Consider the following 25,986-nt stretch of genomic DNA (forward strand, 5'->3'; position numbering starts at 1 on the left):
CAGAATTTTCTCATCTTGCTTTCATTTGTTAAGAAAATGTCAGTACATTTTATTTTAGTTATCATCTTCTTTGCGTGTCAGACAAGAAAAAAAAAACGTTGACGGGAACTATGATGACAATTATTGGTCAACAAAATTAACACTGCTTTACCTTCAGGAACTCCAAGTTGATGTAAGGCAGGCCGCAGGTGCGCAGCTCAATCTCTATAGGGCTGAGCATGGTAAGCAGCTGCAGGGGAATGATGGATCCGAGCCCTGCACGCACCGCTGTCATGCACTCCACATTCTGCAGCTCCCTCAGACGAAGGCTCCGCACCGCCCGTGCATACACATCCTTGTTCTGCCAGCTTTGCAGACAGATACAAGTACACAGGATATCCAGAATAAAATCACACCCTAATGTTCTGTGGCATTTGGCTATAAAGACAACTTACGCCGAATTAAGATAACTGCAAACGGGAACGGGAACAACAACAACAACAACAACAAAAATGCGATCAGTGGGATGATTTGTACCTGACAATGAGGCTCCGCCCTCCCTGACAAAGCTCCACTTCTTCACCAGTCATAGTGACATAGGTAAAGGTGCAGCAGGGACGGCTGGGGGAGTCTGGGCTTTCTCCTGAGTGGTGCTGGGAGGAAATTTCAGCACACAGGGCCTCTAGCTCTGTCTCGTCAGTCACCTTCAGCATAGGAGGGAAAAGGTCAATTTGAGGTCACTAGAGTCATGTTGGTAGCATCTAAAGGTGCTACAAACACTAATATACACTTACATTTTCAAATTTCTTGACATAGTTGTAGGTAAGCACATCAGCTTCTTGCAGGTCCTGCTCTGAGTCGAGAGGCTCACCAACTAGGCCCTTCCAAAACGAGCCCAGTAAGTCCAAAGGAAGTGGCACATCTGCACGTATGGCTATGCCTAGTAGTTGGCCAAAAAAGTGCAGCAACTGTTCCTCTGCATAGCTGATAGGGCATGGAGTGAGGATATATTTCCCCTGAGAACAGCACAAATACAGATACGAATTATATTACTCCTAACACAGCAGTTTGCATCATGTGTGATAAAACACATTTCAGTTAGTATCTAGCACACAGTGCACATATGAATGAATTTTTGGGGAAAACAAATAGAGCAAAAAAGACAAAAAAGCAGAAAACATGGTAGGTAATAGAAAATAAATATTACCTTATTACGATTGGCTGCAGCACTGGGACAGGGGAGCAGCAGGGAAAGTGCAGAACTCTGCAACTCCTTACACACCTGCCACAGGAAGTGTCTAAAAGAGCCACCTGCACACATTGATCACAGCCAGTTAGAACAGGAAGGGGGCAAATACTATTCACAGGACTGTACATTGATTCAAAGTGCACATACAAACAAACTTTGAAAGAATTTTAGTTCAATACAAATAGACCCGGAATCTGTGCTGCAGGCTTCTGCTTATGTGATTAACTATTGCAGTATGAGAACTCCTTTTACACATGGTGCTTATTTACCCCTTCTTAAAGGCAGTTTTGTTGTTTTATTTTGGTAGAAATGTCCTTCCTTATTTTAGGTTCCGGTATTATTTTTTTTATTACAAAAAATATTGTGAAATATAGTGAAACATGGAAACTTCTATCAAAACGAAACAGAAAACCTACATTGGCCTGTAATGTCTTGAAAGTGGTCAATTTATTTTATGGCCTGACAGTGTAATTAAGTAACTGCAAATGCCACATTTACATGATGTTAGTCTCGTTACTTCTTCCTGTATTACAGAAAAACAAAATGAGCAGAGCAGAATAAATCTAAGTATATCCAGTGCTTAGATTCTCAACCGATTAAAAGTTCATATATTTTGCCATTGATTTTGTATTTTGCTTTTAATACTGGTTAGTTAGTTGTACCAGTTATTTGGAAGTTTATGAATTAAAATAAAGCTCAAGCGCAAGAATCAAAGGCAGTACAGAAGTATTGTGAGTGAGAAATTCTTACTCGTGCCATGAACTTCCTCTCCAGTGAAGCGGATGTTAAAGGCGTAGGTTGGGTCTCCTCCACTGGCCAGTTTCACACAAAGCTGGGATGACGGCACACACGACAGCTGGCGTGCTGCCTGGCAGAAGTACGTGTTCTCTGATGACCTGATCTCACCTGAGGCAGACGCACCCAATCAGAAAAAAAAAGCACGTTTGACAAGATACCTTGAAAGTATGAAGAGTATTAGGGCCACATTAAGAAAAAAAAATAATTATTGATCATTTTGAGAAAAAAGGTTCGTAATTCTATTTCGAGGGGAAAACCCCCCCAAAATGTGCAGATTACAAACTGATGCAGCCTCTGCAAGATGCTTTGTGTAAATGAGTTACTGAAACAAATTGATCAGCTGCTACATCCCACTAAACATTGGATGTTAGATAGATGCTCAGACCATGTCTATATTGGGTCTGTTGTTTTTGCAAGCAATCGACATCTATATGACGTCCAAACAAGGTCCACAATTTGGACGCCAAACCATGACCCACCTTGGAGGTTAATATAATGCTCAATATATGAACTTTGGACAGGATAATTACTTTGGGCGTCACGTGGACATCTGTGACAGGTGCCGGAAATTTACATGATTAATAAATGTAGTATTTTTAATTACAAATATAAACATTATTGTTATCAACATAAACAATATGTTTAAATACAGATTATTTAAAAACATCCCTCATTACTTATGTGTTATTCTATTGATTTATTCAGTACATGTTGGTATTTTTTTTAAATGTTAAAATGCAAAATAATTATGGTTAAAGTATTTTTGAAAAATTTTGAAATTCCTTTTAAAAAGAGCACAATTGTATTTAAAAAGTTTAAAAGAGCATTTGCTTTATATATGCTCCATATTTACAAGTAATCCCGTTTTATTTGTGAAGAGGTTTGTAAGAGGAAGTGAGTGTGTTTGTATTCAGTAGCAAGACTGAGAGAAGTTGCAACAGAAAGTATGAGAAGTTTATGCAATTGTGTATAAACTGGACTACTCTGCTCAACAGTATTTGTTTATTCGCACATTTTGCAAACTGTCTGTGAGAAGCTCGGGACATTTCTGCTCCAAATCCACCGTGCAGCTGCTCACTTTTGTTTTAGCTCAGGAGCCCACGCCATCTGAAGATGTCCACTAATCGCTCTGTATTCCTTCACACATAACTGTTTCTGTACAGAAAACATGCCCTCCACCATCTGGAAACATGGGACTATAGAGCCCATAGAAGCAGCCTAAAAACAGTCTAAAATGAGTCGAAGATGTCTTCAACAACCACATTTTAGATGTTCAGTAGACGTTGAAAAAACAAAAACAACATTGCCTGGCGTTACAAAACAACCCCTTCAGTGGATCAAACATATAAACATATGACATATGAAAGACAACAGTCCGATGTCACTTGCGCAGTGGGACTGTATCTTGTGATACAATATACACGCTCTTCAAAGTTTGTGGGGTTTTTTTCCTTCTGACCAGATGTTGCTTTCTGCACCATCGTTTCAAGATCCTTATTACCACACTCTGTTTATGTGCTAAAAGAGAAATCGTTTTCTTGTAACTAAAACCGATTTTGAAATATAATGTCACTAACTTAGCTACACAAGCCATTATATAGAGGATATAGCAGCTGTGGCAATTTGCCTTGAAAATATTTTAATCTCCACATTTCTACATTTTTTTCTCAAAATGATCAATAATAATTTTTTCTTAATGTGGCCCTAATGCTCCGTTAAGTGATATTGAACTTTGAAAAACTGAAAAACGTGAACCAGTGAAAGGAATACCCACCTCCCACAATTTCTAGAGGGTCCAGTGTAATCTCTGGAGCGGCATGGTCAGCTGTCCGCTGCACTGTGGCATTCAGTACTCTGTTCATCACAGTGACCTTAGTGTCATAAAAGATTAGGCCTGCAAATAGAACAAGCGGTGAGTCATTTCAACAAAGCAAGCTTTCCAGATAGGTTACACAAACTACAACGCGAGATGTGTGCTCAGATCCCGCTCACCTTTGGCCTCACTCAACAGAGCTGCAATGCTGTTTTGATACGTATGTGTTTGTCTCAGTTCCACCAACGGCAGGAAGAAACTCTCCAGGCTGTTGTTGAGGGATTGCAGCAAAGCAAAGCGTAGGCGTAAACTCTCCACAGGCACATCTGAAAACATTGACATTTATACAAAAAGTTATGTATAGCTGACAAAAACCCCTTGAGGTTTCAAACTTTTCAGTGAAACTCCAAAAGTGCTGGCAGTTTACATACTGAGCAAGCAGGCCACACGAGGATCAGCAGCATCACTGGGGTCCAGGTAGACTTCATGGGGGTGCAACCGGGATGGTGTGATAGCCAGGTGACGGCACAGTCTGTTGATGTACTGTACCAATGCCACATCCATTTCTAAGCTCCACTTTCTACAAGCCTTCTGTGCATGGCGAGTGTCTATACAGGTGCACCTGGCAGAGGAGCACGGGAGTTCTTAAATAAAGAGCTCTGAGCTCATTAAAAACATTAAAGAGCAGAAACATTATCAGATAGAGACAAGACACTCAAAGAATCCTTAATACAAACTGATCCCTAAGAGCCAATCAACTGCCAAACCAGGAAAAAAGAAAAAGAAAAAAAGAAACAACTCACACACTCGCCTTCTTAAAGGCAAGCAGAAACTCAGCAGCCATATAGAAATATCTGTGGGCAGTTATTTTTGATAGAAAGAAAAAAACAAAACAACCAAAAAACCTTCAGTTTAAATAATCACCAAAATGTTTACTACATCTGTAGAATCAGTCGACTCTGATAAAAATGGGACTTTGCCCCAAAATAAGGCTTATGAAGCTTTTTTCCCCCACTAGAAATTCTACATATATCATCATCTTTGCAGTTAGTAATAAGACATAATATATGCATTTATTATTGTTTTTATAAAGGTTAAAAACTTCTAATTAGGGCAGAATTACTTAAAACAAAAGAAAACTGACAACATGTTAAGTTTGGTGTGTGTGTGTGTGTGTGTGTGTGTGTGTGTGTGTGTGTGTGTGTGTGTGTGTGTGTGTGTGTGTGTTTTCTCAAACAAGGCTGTTCAAATCTCACCTCTCAAAGTGAAGATCATAACCACAAGCCAAAATTGCCCTCCAGACACTGCGGATGTCCTGCTTGGCTCGATCAACAGCAAATTTATGGAAGCCTTCTAGTGTCAAGTACTTCTCCTCTGGGACTAAAGAAACCATTCACAGCAGGTTGCATTTCATTTACAAATACATGGTTCAGCTACTGATATGGAAAATTCTCACTTTTATGATAATGGACTGGCGGTGTGTCAACAGACAACAAAAGTGCCTTTAAATGCAATTGTGTGGATGTCTTAAATTCTCTGGTAACCTACTTACATTAATTTCAATGTTGTGCTGCTTCATCCTACTTTCCTACAATTCAGATACAAATATTATACTTTTTCTTCTCTACAGTTTCAGCTGTTAATTAGTTTTCAGATGAAACTTAATGAAAAGGTTTATTAAGATACTAACAAAATAAAACACCCGCGCAAAACATTGCTTTTAATGATTTTGACATATGACAAAGTGTCTCGTGTCTGGTTTTGGGTGCCCTCATGAAATGACGCAACTATGGAAAAAAAAAAGAAGCAAAAATGAAACTGCTATCATTTTGATGTTCAATTTCCAACAGGTTCCGTAAAATTTATCTCATGACACAGCACAAATGTTTTCACTTTTACGTGTCCTTTGTTTTTATTTCACTTTTACTTGCGAAGGAACATTTGAAACTCATGGATAAGCCTGGATAAGTTCACAGCTTAGGAATGTGAATATTTCTTCACCACACATTTAGTTCTGTGGTAGTTAGGTAGTTAATTCAAAGGTTGTTTTAATCCTTTGCAAATCTTTGTGTTAGCTAAAAATTCATAGATGTGTGGAGTCAAAGTGGGAGTGTTTATTACAAACCTTCGGTTTTCTTAGCAGGAGATTTTTCCACATCTTTTTCTTCAGGTCTGGATTTCTCAGGAGATTTCGGCTTTAGCACCGTTTTCTTCTCACTCAGTGCGGTTCTGAGAGATGAGCACATTTTAATTCAGTTATCATGGCAGTGTGTTTATGCCTCTATACATGTAGTTACCGTTCAAAAAGTGAGTGACGTACCTGACACTGTTAAGCACAGACTTTTCCTTAGTGGGAGGTTTGGTGATGGGCCTCTTGGTGCTTACTACCTTGCCTTGATGCTGCTCTTTTCCTGCCTTGCTGTACTTGTTCTTATTTGGCTTAGGAGTGCCATACTTTCTTAGAATCTAAAAAAATAAAACATTTTGTAAGTTGTTGTGTACAAAAGTTGAAAAGTTGTTTTAAAACAAAAAGGTCAATTAAATTAAATTACAGTTAAATTATTATTATTATTTTTTTGAATTATAGTAATCCATCTATCCATTTTCTTCAATTTTTCGAATTCAGGTTAGGGGCATTTAACCTGGCCCCACTAATTCAATGTCTTTGAACTGTGGAAGGAATCAGAGAACCTGAAGAGAACCACGCTGACACGGGGAGAACATACAAACTCCACACAGAAAAGGTCCTGATTTAATTCAAACTCAGGGCCTTCTCTCTGTGAGGTGACAGTCCAAACTAAAACCGAGCCAGCCATTTGACTAACAAATTTTTGATTTAACTATATCAAAGAATTCACAAGTTTACTGTTGAGCACTTGTTTCATACCTGAGTAAGTTGGTCCTCAAGTACTTTCTTGGGAGGTCGAACATTGGTGAAGAAAGTATGCAGTAGGTTGCCTGGTGTCTGAGAGTTGATCTGCTCCTTGCTGAGGTAAATGTCAGACACTTTAACGGGCTTGGCTGGCGTGAGGCTGAGCATCTGCTCCGAGTGGACACAGCTCTTAAAAATATCTGTGAGGACATCTCGGGCTCCAGGTACAAGCTTGTCACCTTCAAACAGAAGAATTTTAATTTAGACAAAGTAAGAAAACTAAAAGCAGCAAATATGTGATTGTAGTTAAGTGACAACCTTTGATTGTTTTCTCCAAGAAGTAGTCTTCAAGGGCAGAGCTTCCCTGTGTGTCAAACAGGCTTTGGTTAACACTGGAAGCCGTGAGGATCTCCTCATTGGTCAGCTCCATTAGTTCTTCTTCACCTTCCAGGCTGGACAAGCCAATCAGGTCACTGCTGTTGAAAAGACTGGCACGAATTTTTTCCACTTTGGCTCGAGAACGCACCTATAGTCACCAAAAGAGAAATTTTCCTTACATTTTCAACATCTTAAGCACAAAATCAATCAGATGGAATAATAACGATTTGAATCAGCTCACCTCAATGACAGCGTAACCCTTGATGGGTCTGGCCATGACTGCATTGCTCTCTAATGAGGTGACTGTGTGCATAGAGCCCCCATCTGACGCGGATGGCGTTTCTGCACTGTCGACAGGTTCCCCTAAGCTGCCGAGACTCCCAAGACTCCCTGTGCTACACAGGGAGGTATCTAGACTCTCCTGACTAGAAACTGTCTGTGACTCTTGGAGTCCCTGCTGGGGGTATGTAACGGCAGAAGCTGCAGCCGCAGGAGTGAGAGGTGGGACAGCTAAAAGCTCCTGATCGACGGAAAGTTCACTGGCAGTGCGGGAGACCCCCTGAGAGGAGCTGCAGATAGAGGTCTGGCTGGTAGAAGCTGAAGCACTCACACTCATAGCTGGAGTTACACTACTGGAGCTGTCGGGACTCTCGGGACCTCCGTTGTTTGCAAAGGGGCGCTCAGGTTCAGGACACACTTTACCATCCTGAAGGCTTGCAACACCAGTCCCAGGTTTTTTCTTGGGGTCCTCCTCCTGGAGAGGAATGAAGACTTCATCTTTAAAGAGCCCCCCATGTGCGTTGCAAGCCCTTCGGATAGCATTACGGACAACAGCCTCCTCCAGGTGCGTGGGAATACCTGAGAGCACCAGCAGGCGACTGTGAGCAGTGGGTCCAACCAGAGCCTGGCAGGCGTCCGTTACTGCATCGCTGGTTACGCTTAAGCCCTGTGGGTCCTTGTTGGCAAGGTGTCGTAAGATCATCAGCAGAGTAAGGCAGCGGTGGAACCACAGCATGTCCTCAGGTTTACTACCTGCCATGTTCAGCAGGGCACTGTCACTCTCTGACAGCCTTGCACCTCCACTTCCCCGTTTACCAGACACTGCTGCCACTGCAGCTGCTGCTCTCTCACGCTTCATCTTCACCTTCTTACGCTTTGATAGCAAACTGGGGCTCTGCGGTGTCTGGCCTGGGGATGATGATGAGGATGAAGAAGAATCACTAAGGTTAGGGGCACTGGTGGAGGACAGCGCTCCCACTGAAGAGCCGCCAACATTGAGAGGAAGTGTCACCTCTGCAACAGCCAGACACACTTCCATCAGGGCATGAAAGTATGTGGAGAATCGACTCTGCTCCGCACCCAGGGCCAATGCAATGCCTCCGGATGAGGACCCCCCTGCTCCAGCCCCTCCAGCAGTCCATCCCTGAGTTTCCCGGTCATAGAGCTTTCGGAGTTCTGTCTGCAGGGCCATGAGCACTGCGAGGCAGGGGTTAAGCAAAAGAGCAATTGAACTTGAAAGACCAGTAGGGCTCTTGCGCTGCTCCAATTGGTGGATCTTCCGCAAAAGTTCCGCTAACAAGTGAAAGATGAGTTCTTTGATGGAGGGAGCCAGATCAGTTGTCCAAACCAAACCACCTAAGAACAACGACCAAGAAAATAATCAAAATTGGGATCTTGAGAAATCTTTATGCACCTAAATGTCTCGTGACTTATGGATGAAGTGGTATGCCCTTTAAGTACAAGGTTCGTAAGCTTTGAGTTGTTACTTCTAACTAAAAGGACATTAAAATGAATAATAAAAATTTAAAACTAAATATCACAATTTAGGATTTTGAAATCTTTTTTTGAAATCTCACAATTTAGGATTTAATGGGTGAAATCTACATTTGTGTGTTTAATGTAATACTACAACTGCTATATGACAGGGATACAGAAATATGGCAATGAAATACAACATGCACATTAAATGGTGTCACAATGGATATTCCTCCTACCAAGTAGTTCTACCACTTGTAGCAGCACAGATGAGGGAACTGTGTCCAGCTCATCCTCTGATCGTTCACTGCTCTCTCCCAGCTTCCATGTTAGCAGCTGTTCAGCAAATGCCATGGCTAATGGAAACTCCAGTGGCAAGGAGTGCAACACCAGCACAGCACCAGGAGGGGGGGACACCCCTACAATTAAGACAAAGGGATACTTCATTACATTTAATGGGTACAGAGTTTATTCACAAAACAGCTAAAGCAGCGTATATAAATTCCCTTTGGAATTAGATACTAACCAAGCTTGATGTGCACTTTATCAGTAGGGATCATAACAGAGGGATATTGATTGGTGGTGGGTGGGGGAGTAAGGCCTGTGTTGGTAGGTGAAGCATCCAGAGGATAACACACAGCCTCCATCAGATTCAGCTGGCCATTTCTCCGCACCTTGTGACCCAGGCCATACACCATGACTCGAGCCCAAGGGGCCTTGTACAGACTTGAGCTAATGGAGTAGAAAAGATTAAGATGTCATTTTTGCTATCAATTTGATTTTGTTTTTAAGTTTTCTCTCCTATGTTTTTTTTTTAAATTAATTTTGTTAAAGCTGTTATTTAATAAACCACCATAACTCACTCTTTACGACAGCCTAGCTGGCTTTCTTTGCAGGACACGATCACAAATGCAGCTCCTGGAAAGCTGACATCCATGCTTACTTTGGATTCTGACACTGGGAACTCCTCAGATGTAAACTGCTCTGGTGCATTCTGTCAAGAATCACCCCAATTGTAAGAGTTGTAACAGCTTGTAAACATGCACCCTGAGATACATGTATTAAATTAATAACAGATTGGCAGAACAGACCTGTAGAAAGCAGCATATCTGCTTTGTAAGCTCAAGTAAGCTTTCTTCTCCTTGATGCAAGGCACGGGTGATGGCCACTGTCAACCACTCCCGGATTGGCTGAGCGTTGCCCTGGTAAAACAGGTCTGTGGGGGAGCAACTTTGGCCCTCAAGGTTGTGCAATACTGACTGAGCCAGCAGAACAGAACTTGAACTGATTGTGCCATCTGCAGGAAGAAAAAATTGTCACATTTACCACTAATAGAATATGCACATGGTATTAAGGTGTTTCATTATAATATCGTATAGCCACACTCACCAGGGAGGGGTGGAGCCAGCAGCTGGTTAGATAGAAGCTGCAAGTGTTCCAAGGTGATGTCACGGATAGCAGGTATGTGGAAGAGACGCGTGAAGGTGTGCGGATTCTTGGGGGCAAAGATGTTGAGCAAGGCCATGCGGCAGTATAATCTGGCCAGTGCACTCTCACAGCGAAGAAGTTCCCTAAAATAAAGCAGAGCTGCATGAATGATTCTGTGCAGCATGTAGACGTGTCATATTTATCCTCATTGGATTCACATGTTACCTGTGAATCTGAATGTTGCTACTGTCTAATGAGACCAAGCCATTAGCCGCAGTACGGCGAGATCCAGCAGGTGGGCGTTCCAGCATTTCAATTGGATACCAGTACCTGACAAGCACACCCTCACTACGCAGGTATGTCTCCACCTGTACCAGTTCATTCACCTTAACAAAGCAAACAGTTTGTTCATCAGCATCTTTGTTGTTAAGATAGAAAACGCTTATAATGGTAAATGAGTATACTTACAGAGTCCACATCCAGCACAACACCATGCAAACCAAAAGTTTTTAACATGCCCCTGATGGCAAATTTCGGCAGTGCTGTTCCTCCTGTTGTGCTGTTGGTATTGTTGCTGTCAGGACATCGGATGACCACAGTCAAGCCTGTGTTGAAACAGTACATCACCACGAGGATCATTTAAATGACATCACATCATATTACAGTGGTCCCTCACTATAATGCAGTTCACCTTTCCTGGCCTCGCTGTTTTGTTTTGGGGTTGTTGTTTTTTTTAACAGCACATTGTGTTTGTGTCCTGATTGGCTGTAGACCACTGTCAATCAATCTCATGCCGTGTCTCCTGTACAGTACAGAATGCATTCAGCTTGTCAAATTTACATAAATCTTCAAACGCTAGCAGTGTGACTCTGAAGTGCTGCACTGTATGTTTGTAAGTTCTCACCAACAAACGCAACAATGTCGATGAAATGTTTTGCACCATCAAAGGCACCTGAAGGTTCCTTTGGCTTCATTCTATGGTTTGAACTTTGAGAGTGTTTAAACAAGAGAGAAAAGTGTGACGATGTTCATGCCTGTCTGAGAAAAGTGTATAAAGTGTGTAGTGCGGGGTTTTACAGTCTTAAAACATCTATAATAACTGTAAAAAATAAAGGTGGGTACTTTGCAGACTTCACCTATCACGGGTTATTTTTGGAACGTAACTCCTGTGATAAATGAGGGACCACTGTATATACATTTGATTTTTTTCCCCACTGGAAATTACAATAAGGTCATTCAAGCCTAGTGGCAGCAAGTGAAAAGTAACTATGTGCAATATTAGTACAGATGTCTAAAGACTTTGTTTTGTGTGCTTCATGAAATAATGTTATTTCCTTTCATACCTTTGCGGACTTTGTCGATAGTGAACTTGTTGGCCTCATCCTTGATATCCTCAATAGTTGGGAGGTAGAGATCTCGAGGAATGCCACCATTCTCTTCATACAGAAATTCCACTGTCTGCCTCGCAATGTCAACCATACCTGAAACCAGAAACAGCGTCTCAGCTCTGCGTACAGGTAGACAGTCTGGTAAGTGATTAATTTTATAACTTCAGACATCTATTTAATGAGGGTTGATGACAAGAATCCCATCATCAAATCATGAAGCACATTAAAGCATGTAGTATTAAAACTGAGGTCTGATTTGATTTGATGCTTAATTCCTTGGTCTATGAGTGAACCTAAATTATCAGCAATAAACCTTAAGGCGGTTAAATAAACATGTATGATTCTATTAATTACAAAACATTCTTCCTATTATGACATTATTTTGACTTTTAGACGCAATTAACGCTCCATTTAGTTTTCAAAAACATCTTAAGGGTCATAAAGTTAAAGCAGCACAGGTTAAGTGTTTATTGTCATGGAAAGCTGCAGTGGCACGCAAGATTTTTTTGGCCATGTTGTAATATAAGTTATTTACCCAGCTGCAGAGCTCCTTTGATTTGGTCCAGGCCCGATTTCCTCTCAGCCTCGTTACGGAACCGTCTACGAATTGTGGGGAACACTTTTGTCTCCCATGCCTTCACCAGAAGGGCATAGTGGTCCTCCTGAAGTCAAATCAAAATTCAGTCATGAAATACTTAAGCTTAAAACTTTTTCCAACACAATTTTGAGCATTGCAGACTTTTCTTACTCTTGGAACATCATCATCATCCTCATCATCACTCTCATCATCAGCAATAGGGGGAGGATGTGGGTCGGGTCCAGAGGTGACCAGATTCTCATAGCTCAGCTCCACCTTATAAAGGCAGGACTGGTCACTGTTGTACTCTGCAAAAGCCAAATATTCAAAGGTTACTAGGCTATGAGGCAAAAATACAAATCGACAAGGAAGAAAAAAAATTATTGAAAAGGAATGTGAGATGACAAGAGACATACGCTGCTGAGCAACTGCAACAGCTGCAATCCGACAAGGGGGTCCATGAGAACCAGAGTCCGAAGTAACACTAGCGCCTGCATCATTATCGCTGTCTGAGGCCATAGCAAAGGGCAGTGCTTCAAAATTTGCACTGATTTCTTCTGCAAGGTCTACACACAAGTCAGCAGCATTTCTGTGTGCTTGGCCTTCAGCAAATGCAAAAGGCCGGCTTCCAAAGTTGGCACGTATCTTTGAGTTCTGCAAAGGAATATAGAGAAAGTCAATATATAAATATATACATGCATATAAATAATCCAGTACATTTTCCTAGAGCAGTTCAAATATAAATGAGCCCTTTTTAGCAGAAACCCACCTTCTTTTGAATGTGTACCAGGGGCCACATTCCACCAGCTACATCGTCAAGAATGGGACTAAGCCGCTGACCACAATAGGTAAAATACACCCTGCCTTTAGGGGCCTGACCAGGTGGAGGTGGAGTGCCCTCAGAACGCTCCCATCCAATTCCAGCTACATCACCTGTGTTCATGCAGATGGAACATCCACATCTCAGTAATGGCTTGATGTGAACAGGTCATGACACATTTTAAAACATGCTAACATAGGAAACAGCTCAAGTTAGATTAAGTTAAGAAAGCAAGATATGCTTTTCAATCAGCTTTTTGAAAGAGCAGCCTGGTAAGCAACATTGCATGTAAAACGTTTATTTCAAATCCATAACAGACTGCCGTATGGATTTCCAAGCTGTGTAAATCAAACAAAAGAAATGATCGATTGAATATGGAAAGAAAGATATTTTGGCTACTGTCTCACCAGGAAGTAGAGCCACATCCAGCCTGACACTCTTCCATTGCAGCAGACTGGAGCCATTATAATGCACTGCCCTACCATTACTGACACACACAGACAGAGAGGAGACAAGCACACAGAGACAGCATGACAAAAAAAGAGTAAAGCAGTCAGCAATCAAGTAAGAGAAACAGAGCAGAGGAAATCCAAAGGGAGTATCTTCGCTTTAATAGCTACATACTTATGGAACAAACATGTGCCAACAGGGTTGGTCCATGCTCCATCCCTTTTCTCTGCTTCAGGTGCAAAACCAAAAGACACAATTGGCCCACTGTCCTCCTCTGAGTCTCCATAGGAGACAATTTCTATCTCCCAGTAAAACGATGGTGCCTGCAAGGACAAAGATAGAAAAGTTTAAACTATGGACAGGCTCCAAGTAAATGATTATAAATAAATAAATTATAAGTGAATAATTATATTTCATACTAATCGTTGATATTTGTTCAAACAAACTAAAATACTGCAGGAGTGGATTCCTCTGATGTGCCCACCTGAACTGGTACGGGAGAGGTTGCGTAGATGAAAGTGCCTCTGGGAAGCCCTCCTCCAGCACTTGGATCAGCCAAGAAGGTGACAGAGGTCAGACGGGATGAAAACATGCAGGCACGGACTGGAGGGAAAACTCTGGATGGACACCAAGTAATCTCCTTTGGCTGTTAAGACAAGCAGATCAAAGGTGAAAAGACAGAAGGAGCCCAAAATAACCTCTATGTATTTATTTGTCTATGTATTTAGAAGCCCCTACCTGACGTCTGTCCGTCTGCAGTGGTGGAGGTGGTGGACGAGCACAGTCCCGATACAGCATTCTTACTCTCTCACATTGAGCTTCAACCATGCCAAGGCGCTCTCCTGCACAAGATGACAGAAATGTGTCAGACACACAGTTGCTAAACTGGTATGGTGCTGAGAAGTACCAGCTGATGACATATCTGTATATGCTCACCAGGGCTGCACTCCTGGGCAACCAGGTTGAGAACCTCAACAGCAGCCGGACACTGCTGAATGAACTCTTCACAGAAGGAGCTGTCCTCTAGAAGTTGGGCCATCACCAGACACGCCCTGACAAAAAACAAACAAAAACAACAACATCACATCATATCACATAATGATGCTCCAGTCTGAAGGGGTTTACATTTTAAATATAAGATAGTTTCCCCTTATAATGCAAGTATGAGACTCAGACTAAAAAGTTCAAAAGTTGATTCCAAATTCAAACCCCAAGATATTTTGACACAGACCTGACCAATCAGACAAAATGCACAAGGTTACCTGCATTACTATTTACTCACCTAGTTCTGATTTCAGCCAGCAAGCGCACTGCAGCCATTACCGGGCTGGAGCCATCTCCGGTAGCTGGTAAAGAAGTGTGAATAGAGAGACTGCCCTCCTGTGGCAGAAGCATAGACTGCACAGCTTGTACCACCTTCTCTGTGATTGATAGCTTATAGAGAGGAAGAGCCTGTTGTGGGGAGAGCCAAAAGTGACAATCAGATTGCCACTTTTGGCCTATAATAAGAACTGTACATAACCTATTGTTGGAATTCTTACCTCAGATCTGGGAGTGCAGAGGCGTGATATTGGTACTGTCAGGATATCTGAAGCTTTGCAAGCTTTCCTATACTCGCAAGACGGAAACTTCACAGTAGCGATGCCCTCCTGCTCATTTATAGACATAACTATACCCACACTCCCCAGCACTCCTTTACCTACCACCTGCAGAGCAAAGGAAGCACGATAAAAAATGACAGTAGTTCATTTTTTCAGTGGTTTCAATGGATTGGATCACACCATCTTGATAAATATATGCAATAATAATGTGTGGTATCTTTGATATATGAACTAACCTGAACCTCAGAACCAATCTTGATAGTTTCTTTAAAGCCTCCAAGAGCACAGAGTGCAGCAACAGCCTGTCTGCCAATGGCCTGCAGTTTAGCCAGTTTTCTGCCACTGCTGCTGCCGTTCTCCAGAATACTCTCAGCATACTTGCCCAGCTGAGGGATAAACATTAGCGCCCGGGAGAGAACCTGCAAAACAGCCATGAGAAACACTATCAGCAAACAACATCAAGTATAATCATTGATATGGAGGTAAGAAACAGGATAATGCTTTACTTTCTCAGCAGTGCTTGTCCAGATCTGAGCAGTGTTGGACTCAGGAGCAGTGAGCAGACTATGAAGCAGGGCTATGACCTCTGCAGCCATGCTGTTGGCAACATGGCCACTGATAAATGGGCGTACCGGGTCTGACCTAATTAAGGCAGATTTTAAGAAGAAATGTTACAACCAAAGATCAGAATATGTATCTGCAACATACACCTACAACCTGGCAGTATCCACTTGCAAATATGACTGCAAATATTAAATGGTTCATTTTGTATAAAATGTCTAAATCACAGAAACAGCACCTGGCCAACTCGGCATTCCTGTCTCTGCAAACAGCAGTCTGAGCAGTTTTCTTCTTGTCGCCAGCAGTAATGCCCCCAGCAGTCTCTTGGGCTAAAGTCTCCACAGGTGGACCAACGCTCACTATCAGACCAGACTGGGCCCACTTGTTGGCTTTCCTCAGGGCAGCAGATGCTTCTTCTGTAATCACCTCACAGCATCCACTCTAAATAGCATTTAAAATAGGACAGTTACAAAAAACAAAACAAAAAAAAACAAAAAAACAGGCACTTTATGGTTCTGGTTTAGTTATTTTTAAGTTACCTTTGTCATGTCTCTGTCCATCTTTACAACTTTTTCCATGTTTGCTCCAGTGCCCAGTCGAAAGGGACGCCCCTCAGAGCTGCTACATTTTGGAAAGAGTGGAGAAACAGTAAAGTCAGAAACACCCAGAGTAAGCTTGCAAATGTAAACCCAAAACAAAGATATGAGGTGAAATCATACCTAAGGAGTGGCTGTAAAACCTCATGAGATGACTGGTCCTCTCTTTTGTGGATAAAAATCGAAAGCTTGCCATCAACTGCCTCTCCCTCCTCCCCAACATCATCAGACTTGAGAGCTCCTTTGGAACTGGCACGAGAGAGACTTGTGTCTGGCTCAGAGGAGCTGGGTGAGAGAAGAGTCTGACAGCCTGGCAAATAGAATATAGGAATAAGAAGGAGAAGACAATTTTATAACCATCCAGTATAGTTGCTTTACCATTTTTGCCTTTATTCAGATGGTGGACAGCATTTAGAGGTTCTAGGTAAGAGAGACAAACCTGGTACTACATAGTCTGCCAGCTTGGCTAGCAGCAAGGCAGCAATGCGCGAGGCTGGATCATTGGCATCTTGTTGCTCAGCATCTAGCGTGTTAATGGAGTAGCTCCACGAGGGCAGAGCCACATTACCGCAGTCCTCCACACTCATGAGCGGCAAGGCAGCACGACACAGCTGCAGGATGATAAGTACTAGCTTTGGTGAGGGCCTCTGGTCGAGCAGAAGAGACAAGAGCTTGGAGACACAAGCTGGCTGGCTCAGGATGGCTTTCCCTATGTGGCTCCTAAAACATAAACATACACTGTATGAATTGTCGGTGTTGCGATATACAAAAACAGGTGATAATTAATAACCAAAAAAAAGTGTTAGAAAAACAAAAACATGATAATACATGGCGCACAATCCAAGGCCAATATAGCTATAGAGTCAGTCTCAATACCAGTTTTTTATGCCTCTCCTCTCTTTCAGTAACTACTATATTTCAGCCTCAGATCATCTAAGGTAAGGTGACCATTATTACCAGCATTCATTTTTCTACTGTTGTAGCTACTTCTCTCACACACTTGGAGACTCACTTCGATAAACAAAACCACAAAGTGAACTGGAGTTTTTTTCTCTCTGTCTCTCACATGCTCTTGTTTGGCTGTTATTACAGTATGCTGTAGAACTGCAAGAACTGCAGGGAGGCTGACTGTTGAGGACTTAATTCTTGGTATAATTGCTGATTTGTTATTAACTCTTTCTGTGGCTTCTCAGCTTCTCTCTGCACCGTGAGTTACTGCTAGCTGTTCCATTAGAGTGCACTACTCAATCATTGGCTTCGAGTCCCAGGTGTGTCTGGTATTGCAGCTGGCTTAATAAGTCACTGCAGATTGGTGCCCTAATATAGCAATGTGATATTTAGAGTTCTGTGTATATCAGTAATATTTATTCACTTTGCTTTTGTCCCTAAGAAAAAATAAATTACATTTTAATATCCTCAATATATGAGTTTTATTATATTTTATTAGATTTATTACAGTCTTTATCTCATTTTATATCCCAGTTATAATCACCATGATCCAGCAGATGCCCATGCTAAAAATCTTGATCCACCAAAAGCTAAGATAAATAAACTTAAGTTTTTCAGTGTTTCTACACATCATGGTTTCTCATCATTTCTTTTAGCTACTACATTATGACAGTGCTACCATGAACACCCAAAACACACAGAAAAATTACATGAAATAAACTTTACCTGGAAAGATCATTGAGCAGACTGAGCACATCCTGTAAAGCATCATTGCCGGCTGCCTGATTCCCACAGCATTCTGTGGCTCTTGCCAGGTGATTGGTCAGCAGGCTGGATACCTGTCTTGCCAGACCTGAATGAACTGCATCTGTAGATCCACCTTTGAAGAGTAAAAGCAAAGACTGTTAATCCATCATCACAATAATCATAATATTTCATCTTACAGCATGAAAAAAAAAAAAAGCCTTTTAGGAATTTGATCAAAGTATCTACAAACTTTTCATACCTTCCACCTTCTCCCACTCAATACATCGGTTGGCCAGCACCTGAAAGGCTGCCCAAGCCATGGTGGCCACCTTCTGTTTTTTGGTCTGCTTTTCATTTGAACTGCATTCCCTCTGCCCACTTAAGCTGCACAGGCTATCCATAAGCTGAACCAGCCCACTGCGAACGAGGCACTGCTCCTCACTCCTATGATAACACAAGTAAAAAATTAGGGTAAGCAATCAAGGCCTTGATTGCAGGAATATTAAACGAGATAAGTTAAAATAGGTTTGCTTGCCTGGTGTAAGGGATTGTGCAAAGTAAGCCAATACTGTTGGCACAAGCAATTGGGTAGCGTGCACATAGTGACACTACAGACGTCATGGTCTCCCCAAAGGCCTCCTGCACCTGCTCTACCATTCCCCCACAGGTCAACTCCTCAATCCTGCACAGATGGCACACAAACAAAAAGAAAAAAAAAACACAATTCCAAATGTTTGTTTATAGTTTAACCTGACAGCTCAAAATCATAACTACAAGAATATATATATTCTTATATTTCATCAGTGTGCATAATCAGAGTACACTCAAATTTACATTTGCTGTTCCTCCTCTAGTCTTACCTTGGTCCACCTTGCAGTACCATAGTGACAGGTCCTACTAGGTGGGTGACTCCACCAACTCTAACAGCAGCAGTGAGCAACTCCCTCATATGAACAAGCGCCTGCTTTCGTGTGCTGCCTCGCCGCCAACGTGTCTGCGCAGCAGACAGGAAACTACTGCTTGAGACCTACAGACAAAAGAGCTATAAATTACCTTAATGCAAATCAGAATTCCATCCATTTATTTGAATGCATCTATGCCAAACAATAAATTTAAAGCACTGGCAAGAGTGAAAAACCTACAGCCTGATCAGGTGTTGTTCCAATAAAGGCAAAGAGTTGTCCCAGCAGCACACTGTATGTTGGCTTGTCTCGGCTGTCCTCTATGGCCAAAGACTGCAGCAGGGTAAATGAGCTGCTGCGATGACTAGTAGGGTGGTGTCGCCTTCTGAAGATAAAAAGGTTTGCAAATACAGTCAAACACTCTTTATTCCTATAAGTTACTTGCATTCCTTTTATCTAATACAGACAGAAGAATACCTTTGTGGCGCATGTGTAAACTCCAAGTCTTGGTTAGCAATCATCTCCAAGTCAGAAGGTGCAGACATGCTACGCAAGAAGACTGGCTGCTTCACCATGGGGATCACTGTCTTGGCATCAGACACAGACTGAGAGGCTGAGAAAAAACAGAAGAAGAACTGGGTGAAAATCAAACTTTAACAGTTACTGACATCTAATTACACAGAAACACACATACCTATAAAAACTTTGCTTTTTTTCCAATGGAGAAACATCCCAAGTCTGAGTTACATAACAGTAGCCATATGCTTAAATCTTAATATTTCAGCAGCGTAGATGATTTTAATCACAGGTCTAAAACATCTATTTAAAGCCGTGATTTCCAAATAGTGGTCAGTGAGTTGCATAACCATATGTTATTACTGCATTATACTTCACAAACACTTCTGGGTGACTTATTAAATTTCAGGTGCAGTACTTTGAATGTACTCATTTTCAAAGGATAATAAAAAGCCATCACACACTGGGTATGAACCAGCGGCAGCAAGACAGTTGGTTAGATTGTATGAAGAGCTTTGAAAAGGTAATACATGTAAGGCATATGCTAGTGCAGTCAACACTCAGGCAAAAAAAAAAAAATTCTGATAACATGCTTGACTCAAATAGCCTGAAAGTGTCTTTGTCTGACAGTATAATCAAAAGTTATACTCTCGTTGATGTGCCTTGGGCACAACAAAAATTTGAAAACCACGAGTTCAAAGAAAGAAATCTTTAATTTCAGTCCTGCTAACCAGCAAAGCGTCACTTGGAAACAACACCTGTAACAAAAGATGGCAGACAAACAGATACGCATTTACCTGGGCCTGGTGTGCCAGCAGGTGTGCTGGTTAGACTTCTGCAATGTGGAGCGATGGTGACATGGAGCAGTAGCTCAGTGCGGTTCATTAGACTTTTCACCAGAGTTTTAGTTTTAGCAAGAGGGCTGCTACTTCTGATGTGTTTACTGTTCACCTCCTGAAAGAACTTCTCCCTGTTATTGCAAATAAATACTGTTAGAAAACGAACTGACCTGTAAAAGTGTAAATGAGCTACATAATTAATACTTGCCTCAAAGCAAGGACAACATTTTCCAAATCACTAAAATCAAGTGGGACCTCCTTCAGTGAGCAGAGTAATTCCAATTCCTTCATTTTGTTCTGGTGATGTTAAAAAAAACAACAACAAAAAAAAAAAAAAAAAAAAAAACGAGACAGAAAACCAAAAAGACACAAAAAGAAGAGACTTAAATAACTGAGATCTTATCATTGGTTGATTACAGAAATTAGTGTATCTGTGGCAGTCTACCTCAAAGAAGTGGTAGTCATGAAAAAATGGCGTGTTGTTCTCCAGTTTTCCTTGTTGGGCCTCCTCTACCTCATTCTGCCATTTCTGTTCCAATTCTGCTACACTCTGAAAGCAACACAGGAAATGATTAGACACAGTATTAGTCTTCCACTCTTTTTTGTCTTAAGGTCTGTCTGTTTATTTATTTATAGGTACTCTTTCTTTTTAGAAAGATTAGATATTCTTATTTCTTTTTTGTAGGTACTCTTTAACATTAACTTTATTTGAACTTAAACAATTGATTGATTGATTGATTGATTGATAATACTTTATTCATCCCGAGGAAAAATTGGCTTAATAAATTAACCCAATAAATTAAACTGTTCAAATAAAGAATTCTAATCTTAACCTCTTATTTAATAGCATGAACAAAAACTGAAAATACAACAATATCTTTCACTTGTTGCAAGCATAATTAATCGATAAAATACTGTTTTCAAAAAACCTTGATGGTCAGCATAAACTTACCTGCAGCTGCCGCTCCATAGCATTAATCTTCTTAAAGGTCTCAGCCATGATCTTACAGAGCAGGTCATATTCCTCTGTGTGATCCTCGCGGTATTGGTAGTTGACGAGTGACTGAAGTGCATCCACCAGGCTCAAATGTTTGATCACGCAAGATACTATTACCTCTTCCATAACATCTGGTCTTATCACCTCCCTTACAAAAAACAAAGAACAAGCTAAAAATGATTGTGAAGTGAATTAACATGAACAAAAACCTTGATATTAATATCAACTCTGTTGTGACTCTTGACTCTCCTTCAGAATATATAAAAACCAGAAGCCCTAAATTTGTAGGGTGTTTGTCTCAACCATTTAGGGAGAGTGACAAATCCATGTACAGTATATAGATGCCATACTCTGTCAGACTGAAAGAATTAATTTCTTACTTTATGCTTGGGCGGAATTGTGGTCGAGCCCTTCCGGACACTTCTCGAAGCCTAGACATGATGCCCGGAGGAAGGCGAATTCGGGGCAAGTCAAAGTAGGTCCCTGGCATAAGGCCTGGAGGTGGGATGAGCACGTCAGCTGGGTAAGTGAACTCCCGATCCTCCTCAATAGTGAGTGGCAGAGGTGAAGGACTGGGCGTGAGGGCTGGAGAGATGGCACCATTTGCTTCCACCTGCCACTGACACCTAGAGGGAAATTTCTTTTTACTCATTTTAGGCTGCTAGCAGCTCAGCTGTGACTCAACTAGATACCGAAGAAGAATATGTAGTAATCCTTACATGTAGGACATCACATTTAGTTACTATTAATGGGACACATTTTATTTTAGCTCCGTTACCTTTGCAGCAGCTTTGAGCAGAGCAAATCATGGCAGGCCTCCTCCTCTTTTGTCACCTCTGGCCCATTATACAGAATGCGGAGCATTGAGCAGGCCAGCACTGACAGCCCCAGCGCAAGGTCTGCCAGAAAGGGGAGACCTCCAGAGACATCTTCTGATGACTCCTGTAAAAACAAAAAAAGATATACAGGATCTTCAGACTACTTCAAAAAGTAAAAAAAAAAAAAAAAATTATATAGAGAGAGATGTTGACGACATTTGAATTGTTACCTGAGCTCTGACAGTGCAGGAGAACCCCCACATGGCTTTATCAGGGGTATTATGTTCACGTCCACTTCTCATCTCAAAAGAAAATGTCACTGTGTCTCCTTCAACCTAAAGCAGAACACAGAGCAAAATGTAGCTCTTCAAACTATCTATGAACATCTATCAATGAATAATTCATACTTGCTTTTATTACCTTCACAAGGTCTTTGGGCCATCCTGTCCCCAGGACACTGCGACTGCCATAACCCAGAGTGTTTCCTCCATACTCTGCTACTTTACGACTATTGGTGTTGGGACCGGCATAGATAACCAACTATAATAATAGAGAATGTATTTGTTTAAAAAAAATCCACAATACCATTCTTCAGAAACTGAACAAAAAGATGTCTAAAGGTGAAGTATGATTGTGTCTCCAGCTCGTACACAGGAAGAGTCATTACCTTGTCATAATCATACTGTGATGAGCAGCGAGAATCAAAGCGAAGGTACAGGCACCGGGCTCCTGGGATGTGTACGGTCTCCTTGAATTTGTAATTGTCCCTTACAGGATGCACAGTCTCTACTGTTTTCCCAGCAGCCCATGGAGCAGGGATCTTCAGTCCTGTCAGGAAGCCAGGCTCTTCACGTTCATCAAGAATTCTATGATACAAATAAGTTAGTCATTTTAAAAATTGAGCTTAAGACACAGCCGGTGCCATGAAGAAAATCACCTCTTCAAAATATTTATTATGCAAAATCACACTCCCTGGCTTAATTCTTATGGTGAAATCTAGAAAACTCACTTGTCATCAGCAGTGCATGTCTTTGCTCCCTGGCCCAGAGAGCCACCAGCAGGTAGAGACTCTTCAGTAAAAAGCGGAGACTGAGTCTTTAGTAACAAGGCAGTCTGAAAAACAGAGTGGAAAAAAGCAACTTAATAACAGCTGCTTTTTCTACTCAAGGAAATATACAAGAACCATCTCCTCCTTGACTGACAAAACTGACCTGGCTGGTATAGAGCACCAACTGCACTAACTGAGGCATGAGGGCATCAGCGAGGGTGAGGGTTTGCAGGTTTGGGTGCATCAGAGAGGTGAGCAACACCGGCAGCAGGTGCCCAAGCATAGTGGCCTTGGTAATCTGTTCCAAGCCTTTCAACCTTAACAAAATGAAGATAAAAAACAAGTGAAAATTTTAGTTTTGCTGTTAGCAGAAAAAAAAAACAAGATGAGAAGAGGAAAGTCTGGCACAGTGATTCTAAGAACCTGCTTTAATAAATACCACCTCCCCCACAATTCCATTTTGTTTTAACAACATCAGCATTAATCAGGTTCAGTTAAATCTTCTTTCATGGTGATATAGTACACAAGACCCAACAAAGCAAATTTCATGTCTAGTTTAATTTCTGACAGGTACATTCTGGTCTTACAGTGATACAAACTGGCTTCAAATGTCTTCGTGCAATGTTCCAACATAAGTGGTAAAAAGATTTTAAAGGAATCAAGCAAACGTATTTAAAAGTTCACCTGGTTTCTCTGTCAGCTATGTCGCTGTTAATCAGAGCAGTGGTGACCTGCTGTAGGGTTTCCAATACTTCATCACATCCCACCAGGATTTTGGTTGCTAAGGACAGGATGCTGCTTTGCAGCTCCTGAGGATGACACAGAGTAGGCCCACACTTACGTAACACTGCTTCCAAGATTTTCAGTAATTACATTCACTCAATATGTAACTATTAATACATACTCCATGCCAACAGATTAAAAACAAACTCTAGATTGTTCTGTTTCATTGCTGTCATCAGTAACCTTGAGTATGAACACACCGTTTTTCAACAAATAATAAATGACATCACAAAAAACTGCACTGCGCACAAACTCTTCAGCATTACCCTTAAAGAACTTCAAAAGCCATTGCTTCATTTGGTGTGTTGGTCTCTCATTGACACACACACAGACTCCATGTTCAAAAAGGTAGGGGTATTTAAAGGGGATGTTTACCTGTACCTTCATTGTTTCCCCTTGTAGGGAATTGTCACTGTCATCACTATCATCCGGACGGATAAGAATGGTATTACTGAGGAGGTGGTTCTGAACAGCCATGAGGTAGCGCAGACTAGGTGAGACCACCTAGAGAGAAGGGAAACCATCTTAAATTGTATGAATGCAATCTTCCAAGCCATAATGATCTTAGTCTGGATTGATAGCATTTAAGTGCTGCTGAATTGATATTCATACTGGCACAGTGGAGAGCAGTTTCTGGAAGTCATCTCGGGCGACAGTCTGACATTTGGTGATGAGGAGGCAGGATTCTCGGACTACAGTCTTGAGGATACAATGCAGCAGCTCATCATTCAATCTGTAAAAGAAGACAGATTTCCACAACTTTAAACAAACACAGATCTAAAGAGAAAAGATAGTATTGTTGTCACAAGGCTGCCACTTGCCTGTAGTGGTCATCCTCTTCACTTCCAAATCTATTCTTCTGCAACTGTTCTGCCAAATTTGTAAGGATGACATCCCGAAGTTGAGACAATCCACTGTTTCTTTCACCTGAATATTAAAGGTAAAAAACATACACCATGTGAGAAATAATGAGAATAAAATACAGGAGGTGTCACTTAAATGAAAGCCTGAGCTGCCAATCACCTTCGGTTAGAACCAGTTTCAGTAGTTTGTTGAGTTCAGCCTCCCCCTGATACAAAATATTGAGGCCTGAGCTACAGAGAAGAGGTAAAAAAAAAAAAAGGTTCATTAAAATGAAATCATGATCACAAATCCAACCATTACTTCTGTCTTTGAGTAATTGTAACTTACCTAATAGCCAAGCAGACTTCTCTCTGAATTTCTGCTCCTATCTGGTCCACTGGAGCCATGAGCAGCTGCCACAGTAGGAGTCCTGCACGGCGCACACTCTCCCTATTCTGCTCTGACTGAGGATTGAAAAACCTAAACACTACCTGTAAATGGTAGAAAATATACACAACAACGTTAGAATCACACAGAAAATGCTAAAGGTTTTTTTGGCAAAATTCAGCTGCACCCAAAAATCACCTGAAACACAACTAAGATACAGTGGATGATGCAGGTGTCACCATTGACCATGGCCTTTTCCATAATGTCACAGATGCTGCTGAAGTGACGGGCCTCAATGGGGTGTTGTTTTCCCAGTAAGGCCCCCAAGGGCAAACTGTTGCTGCTGGCTGCCAGCAAGTTGAGCTGGTGGATACACATAGCACCTACATGATGAAGCAGCTGGTTGATCACCTCGCCAGTGGCCACAGTCTCCTCTGTTAAAGGACAAATTATGCAGATCTGTCACTTTTATGATTTAATCTTATAAAACAAGCCACTTGTTGTTTACATCACCTACCTTTGGGTTCTTTGATGACGTGGCTGACACCGAGTCTATGGCACACATGATGAAAGGCTTGGTTCCCGGGGTTGCACCACTGATCTATGTAATCACTGGAGCAGGTCCAGATCAAGTTGTTCAGTGCATCATAACACGCTCCTTCAAAGAATGCAGAAGTAAAAGTTATGTAGTGCGTGACTATTTGCCGCACGTAAGTAGAAGTAAAATGTGACAAGTTTTCAGCTCACCTAGCCCTGCCACCTGGGCTCCCCTGCCTAAAGAACTGCCAGGAGCATCAATGAGGTCTGCGCGACTGCTGAACTGACCATCAGCCAGGTTAAAGACCAGACTGGAGGCCAAAACTGAACGAAAAACATAAGAGCTATAGTTAATA

General features: G+C 41.6%; 1 protein-coding gene across 4 annotated transcripts in view; it reads right to left on the reverse strand.

The window, feature by feature from the left end:
• Positions 1-25,986, reverse strand: part of LOC102290079 (probable E3 ubiquitin-protein ligase HECTD4) — a 42,249-nt gene that overhangs the window by 4,813 nt on the left and 11,450 nt on the right. For 2 of the 4 annotated variants that reach the window (XM_005922733.2, XM_005922732.2), the window contains exons 10-74: positions 25,841-25,954; positions 25,611-25,751; positions 25,292-25,527; positions 25,055-25,197; positions 24,887-24,957; positions 24,685-24,790; positions 24,476-24,596; positions 24,245-24,367; positions 23,765-23,889; positions 23,244-23,397; positions 23,042-23,145; positions 22,700-22,898; positions 22,453-22,572; positions 22,263-22,367; positions 21,993-22,156; positions 21,595-21,840; positions 21,170-21,362; positions 20,663-20,767; positions 20,426-20,514; positions 20,176-20,348; positions 19,340-19,475; positions 19,103-19,247; positions 18,821-18,987; positions 18,496-18,642; positions 18,220-18,404; positions 17,940-18,093; positions 16,705-16,985; positions 16,389-16,575; positions 16,209-16,290; positions 15,908-16,110; positions 15,615-15,750; positions 15,345-15,527; positions 15,049-15,213; positions 14,790-14,959; positions 14,444-14,559; positions 14,246-14,349; positions 13,992-14,153; positions 13,682-13,830; positions 13,465-13,544; positions 13,007-13,170; positions 12,654-12,891; positions 12,409-12,545; positions 12,196-12,322; positions 11,616-11,753; positions 10,741-10,877; positions 10,498-10,658; positions 10,234-10,415; positions 9,936-10,141; positions 9,708-9,838; positions 9,371-9,576; positions 9,084-9,263; positions 7,331-8,724; positions 7,030-7,237; positions 6,727-6,950; positions 6,160-6,305; positions 5,965-6,068; positions 5,096-5,219; positions 4,271-4,461; positions 4,019-4,165; positions 3,801-3,920; positions 1,979-2,134; positions 1,187-1,290; positions 774-995; positions 517-683; positions 152-347 (exon numbers count right to left, since the gene is read on the reverse strand). In XM_005922733.2, coding sequence (XP_005922795.1) covers positions 152-347; positions 517-683; positions 774-995; positions 1,187-1,290; positions 1,979-2,134; positions 3,801-3,920; positions 4,019-4,165; positions 4,271-4,461; positions 5,096-5,219; positions 5,965-6,068; positions 6,160-6,305; positions 6,727-6,950; positions 7,030-7,237; positions 7,331-8,724; positions 9,084-9,263; positions 9,371-9,576; positions 9,708-9,838; positions 9,936-10,141; positions 10,234-10,415; positions 10,498-10,658; positions 10,741-10,877; positions 11,616-11,753; positions 12,196-12,322; positions 12,409-12,545; positions 12,654-12,891; positions 13,007-13,170; positions 13,465-13,544; positions 13,682-13,830; positions 13,992-14,153; positions 14,246-14,349; positions 14,444-14,559; positions 14,790-14,959; positions 15,049-15,213; positions 15,345-15,527; positions 15,615-15,750; positions 15,908-16,110; positions 16,209-16,290; positions 16,389-16,575; positions 16,705-16,985; positions 17,940-18,093; positions 18,220-18,404; positions 18,496-18,642; positions 18,821-18,987; positions 19,103-19,247; positions 19,340-19,475; positions 20,176-20,348; positions 20,426-20,514; positions 20,663-20,767; positions 21,170-21,362; positions 21,595-21,840; positions 21,993-22,156; positions 22,263-22,367; positions 22,453-22,572; positions 22,700-22,898; positions 23,042-23,145; positions 23,244-23,397; positions 23,765-23,889; positions 24,245-24,367; positions 24,476-24,596; positions 24,685-24,790; positions 24,887-24,957; positions 25,055-25,197; positions 25,292-25,527; positions 25,611-25,751; positions 25,841-25,954 — 11,294 coding nt within the window. Of the gene's footprint in view, positions 1-151; positions 348-516; positions 684-773; positions 996-1,186; positions 1,291-1,978; positions 2,135-3,800; positions 3,921-4,018; positions 4,166-4,270; positions 4,462-5,095; positions 5,220-5,964; positions 6,069-6,159; positions 6,306-6,726; positions 6,951-7,029; positions 7,238-7,330; positions 8,725-9,083; positions 9,264-9,370; positions 9,577-9,707; positions 9,839-9,935; positions 10,142-10,233; positions 10,416-10,497; positions 10,659-10,740; positions 10,878-11,615; positions 11,754-12,195; positions 12,323-12,408; positions 12,546-12,653; positions 12,892-13,006; positions 13,171-13,464; positions 13,545-13,681; positions 13,831-13,991; positions 14,154-14,245; positions 14,350-14,443; positions 14,560-14,789; positions 14,960-15,048; positions 15,214-15,344; positions 15,528-15,614; positions 15,751-15,907; positions 16,111-16,208; positions 16,291-16,388; positions 16,576-16,704; positions 16,986-17,939; positions 18,094-18,219; positions 18,405-18,495; positions 18,643-18,820; positions 18,988-19,102; positions 19,248-19,339; positions 19,476-20,175; positions 20,349-20,425; positions 20,515-20,662; positions 20,768-21,169; positions 21,363-21,594; positions 21,841-21,992; positions 22,157-22,262; positions 22,368-22,452; positions 22,573-22,699; positions 22,899-23,041; positions 23,146-23,243; positions 23,398-23,764; positions 23,890-24,238; positions 24,368-24,475; positions 24,597-24,684; positions 24,791-24,886; positions 24,958-25,054; positions 25,198-25,291; positions 25,528-25,610; positions 25,752-25,840; positions 25,955-25,986 lie in introns of all 4 variants that reach the window. The other 2 variants (XM_005922731.2, XM_005922730.2) reach the window with 1 other exon arrangement.

This window comes from Haplochromis burtoni, unplaced genomic scaffold, assembly GCF_018398535.1.
Source record: "Haplochromis burtoni strain Fernald_Lab_line unplaced genomic scaffold, NCSU_Asbu1 Contig_62, whole genome shotgun sequence".
In the NCBI taxonomy this organism is placed as follows: domain Eukaryota; kingdom Metazoa; phylum Chordata; class Actinopteri; order Cichliformes; family Cichlidae; genus Haplochromis; species Haplochromis burtoni.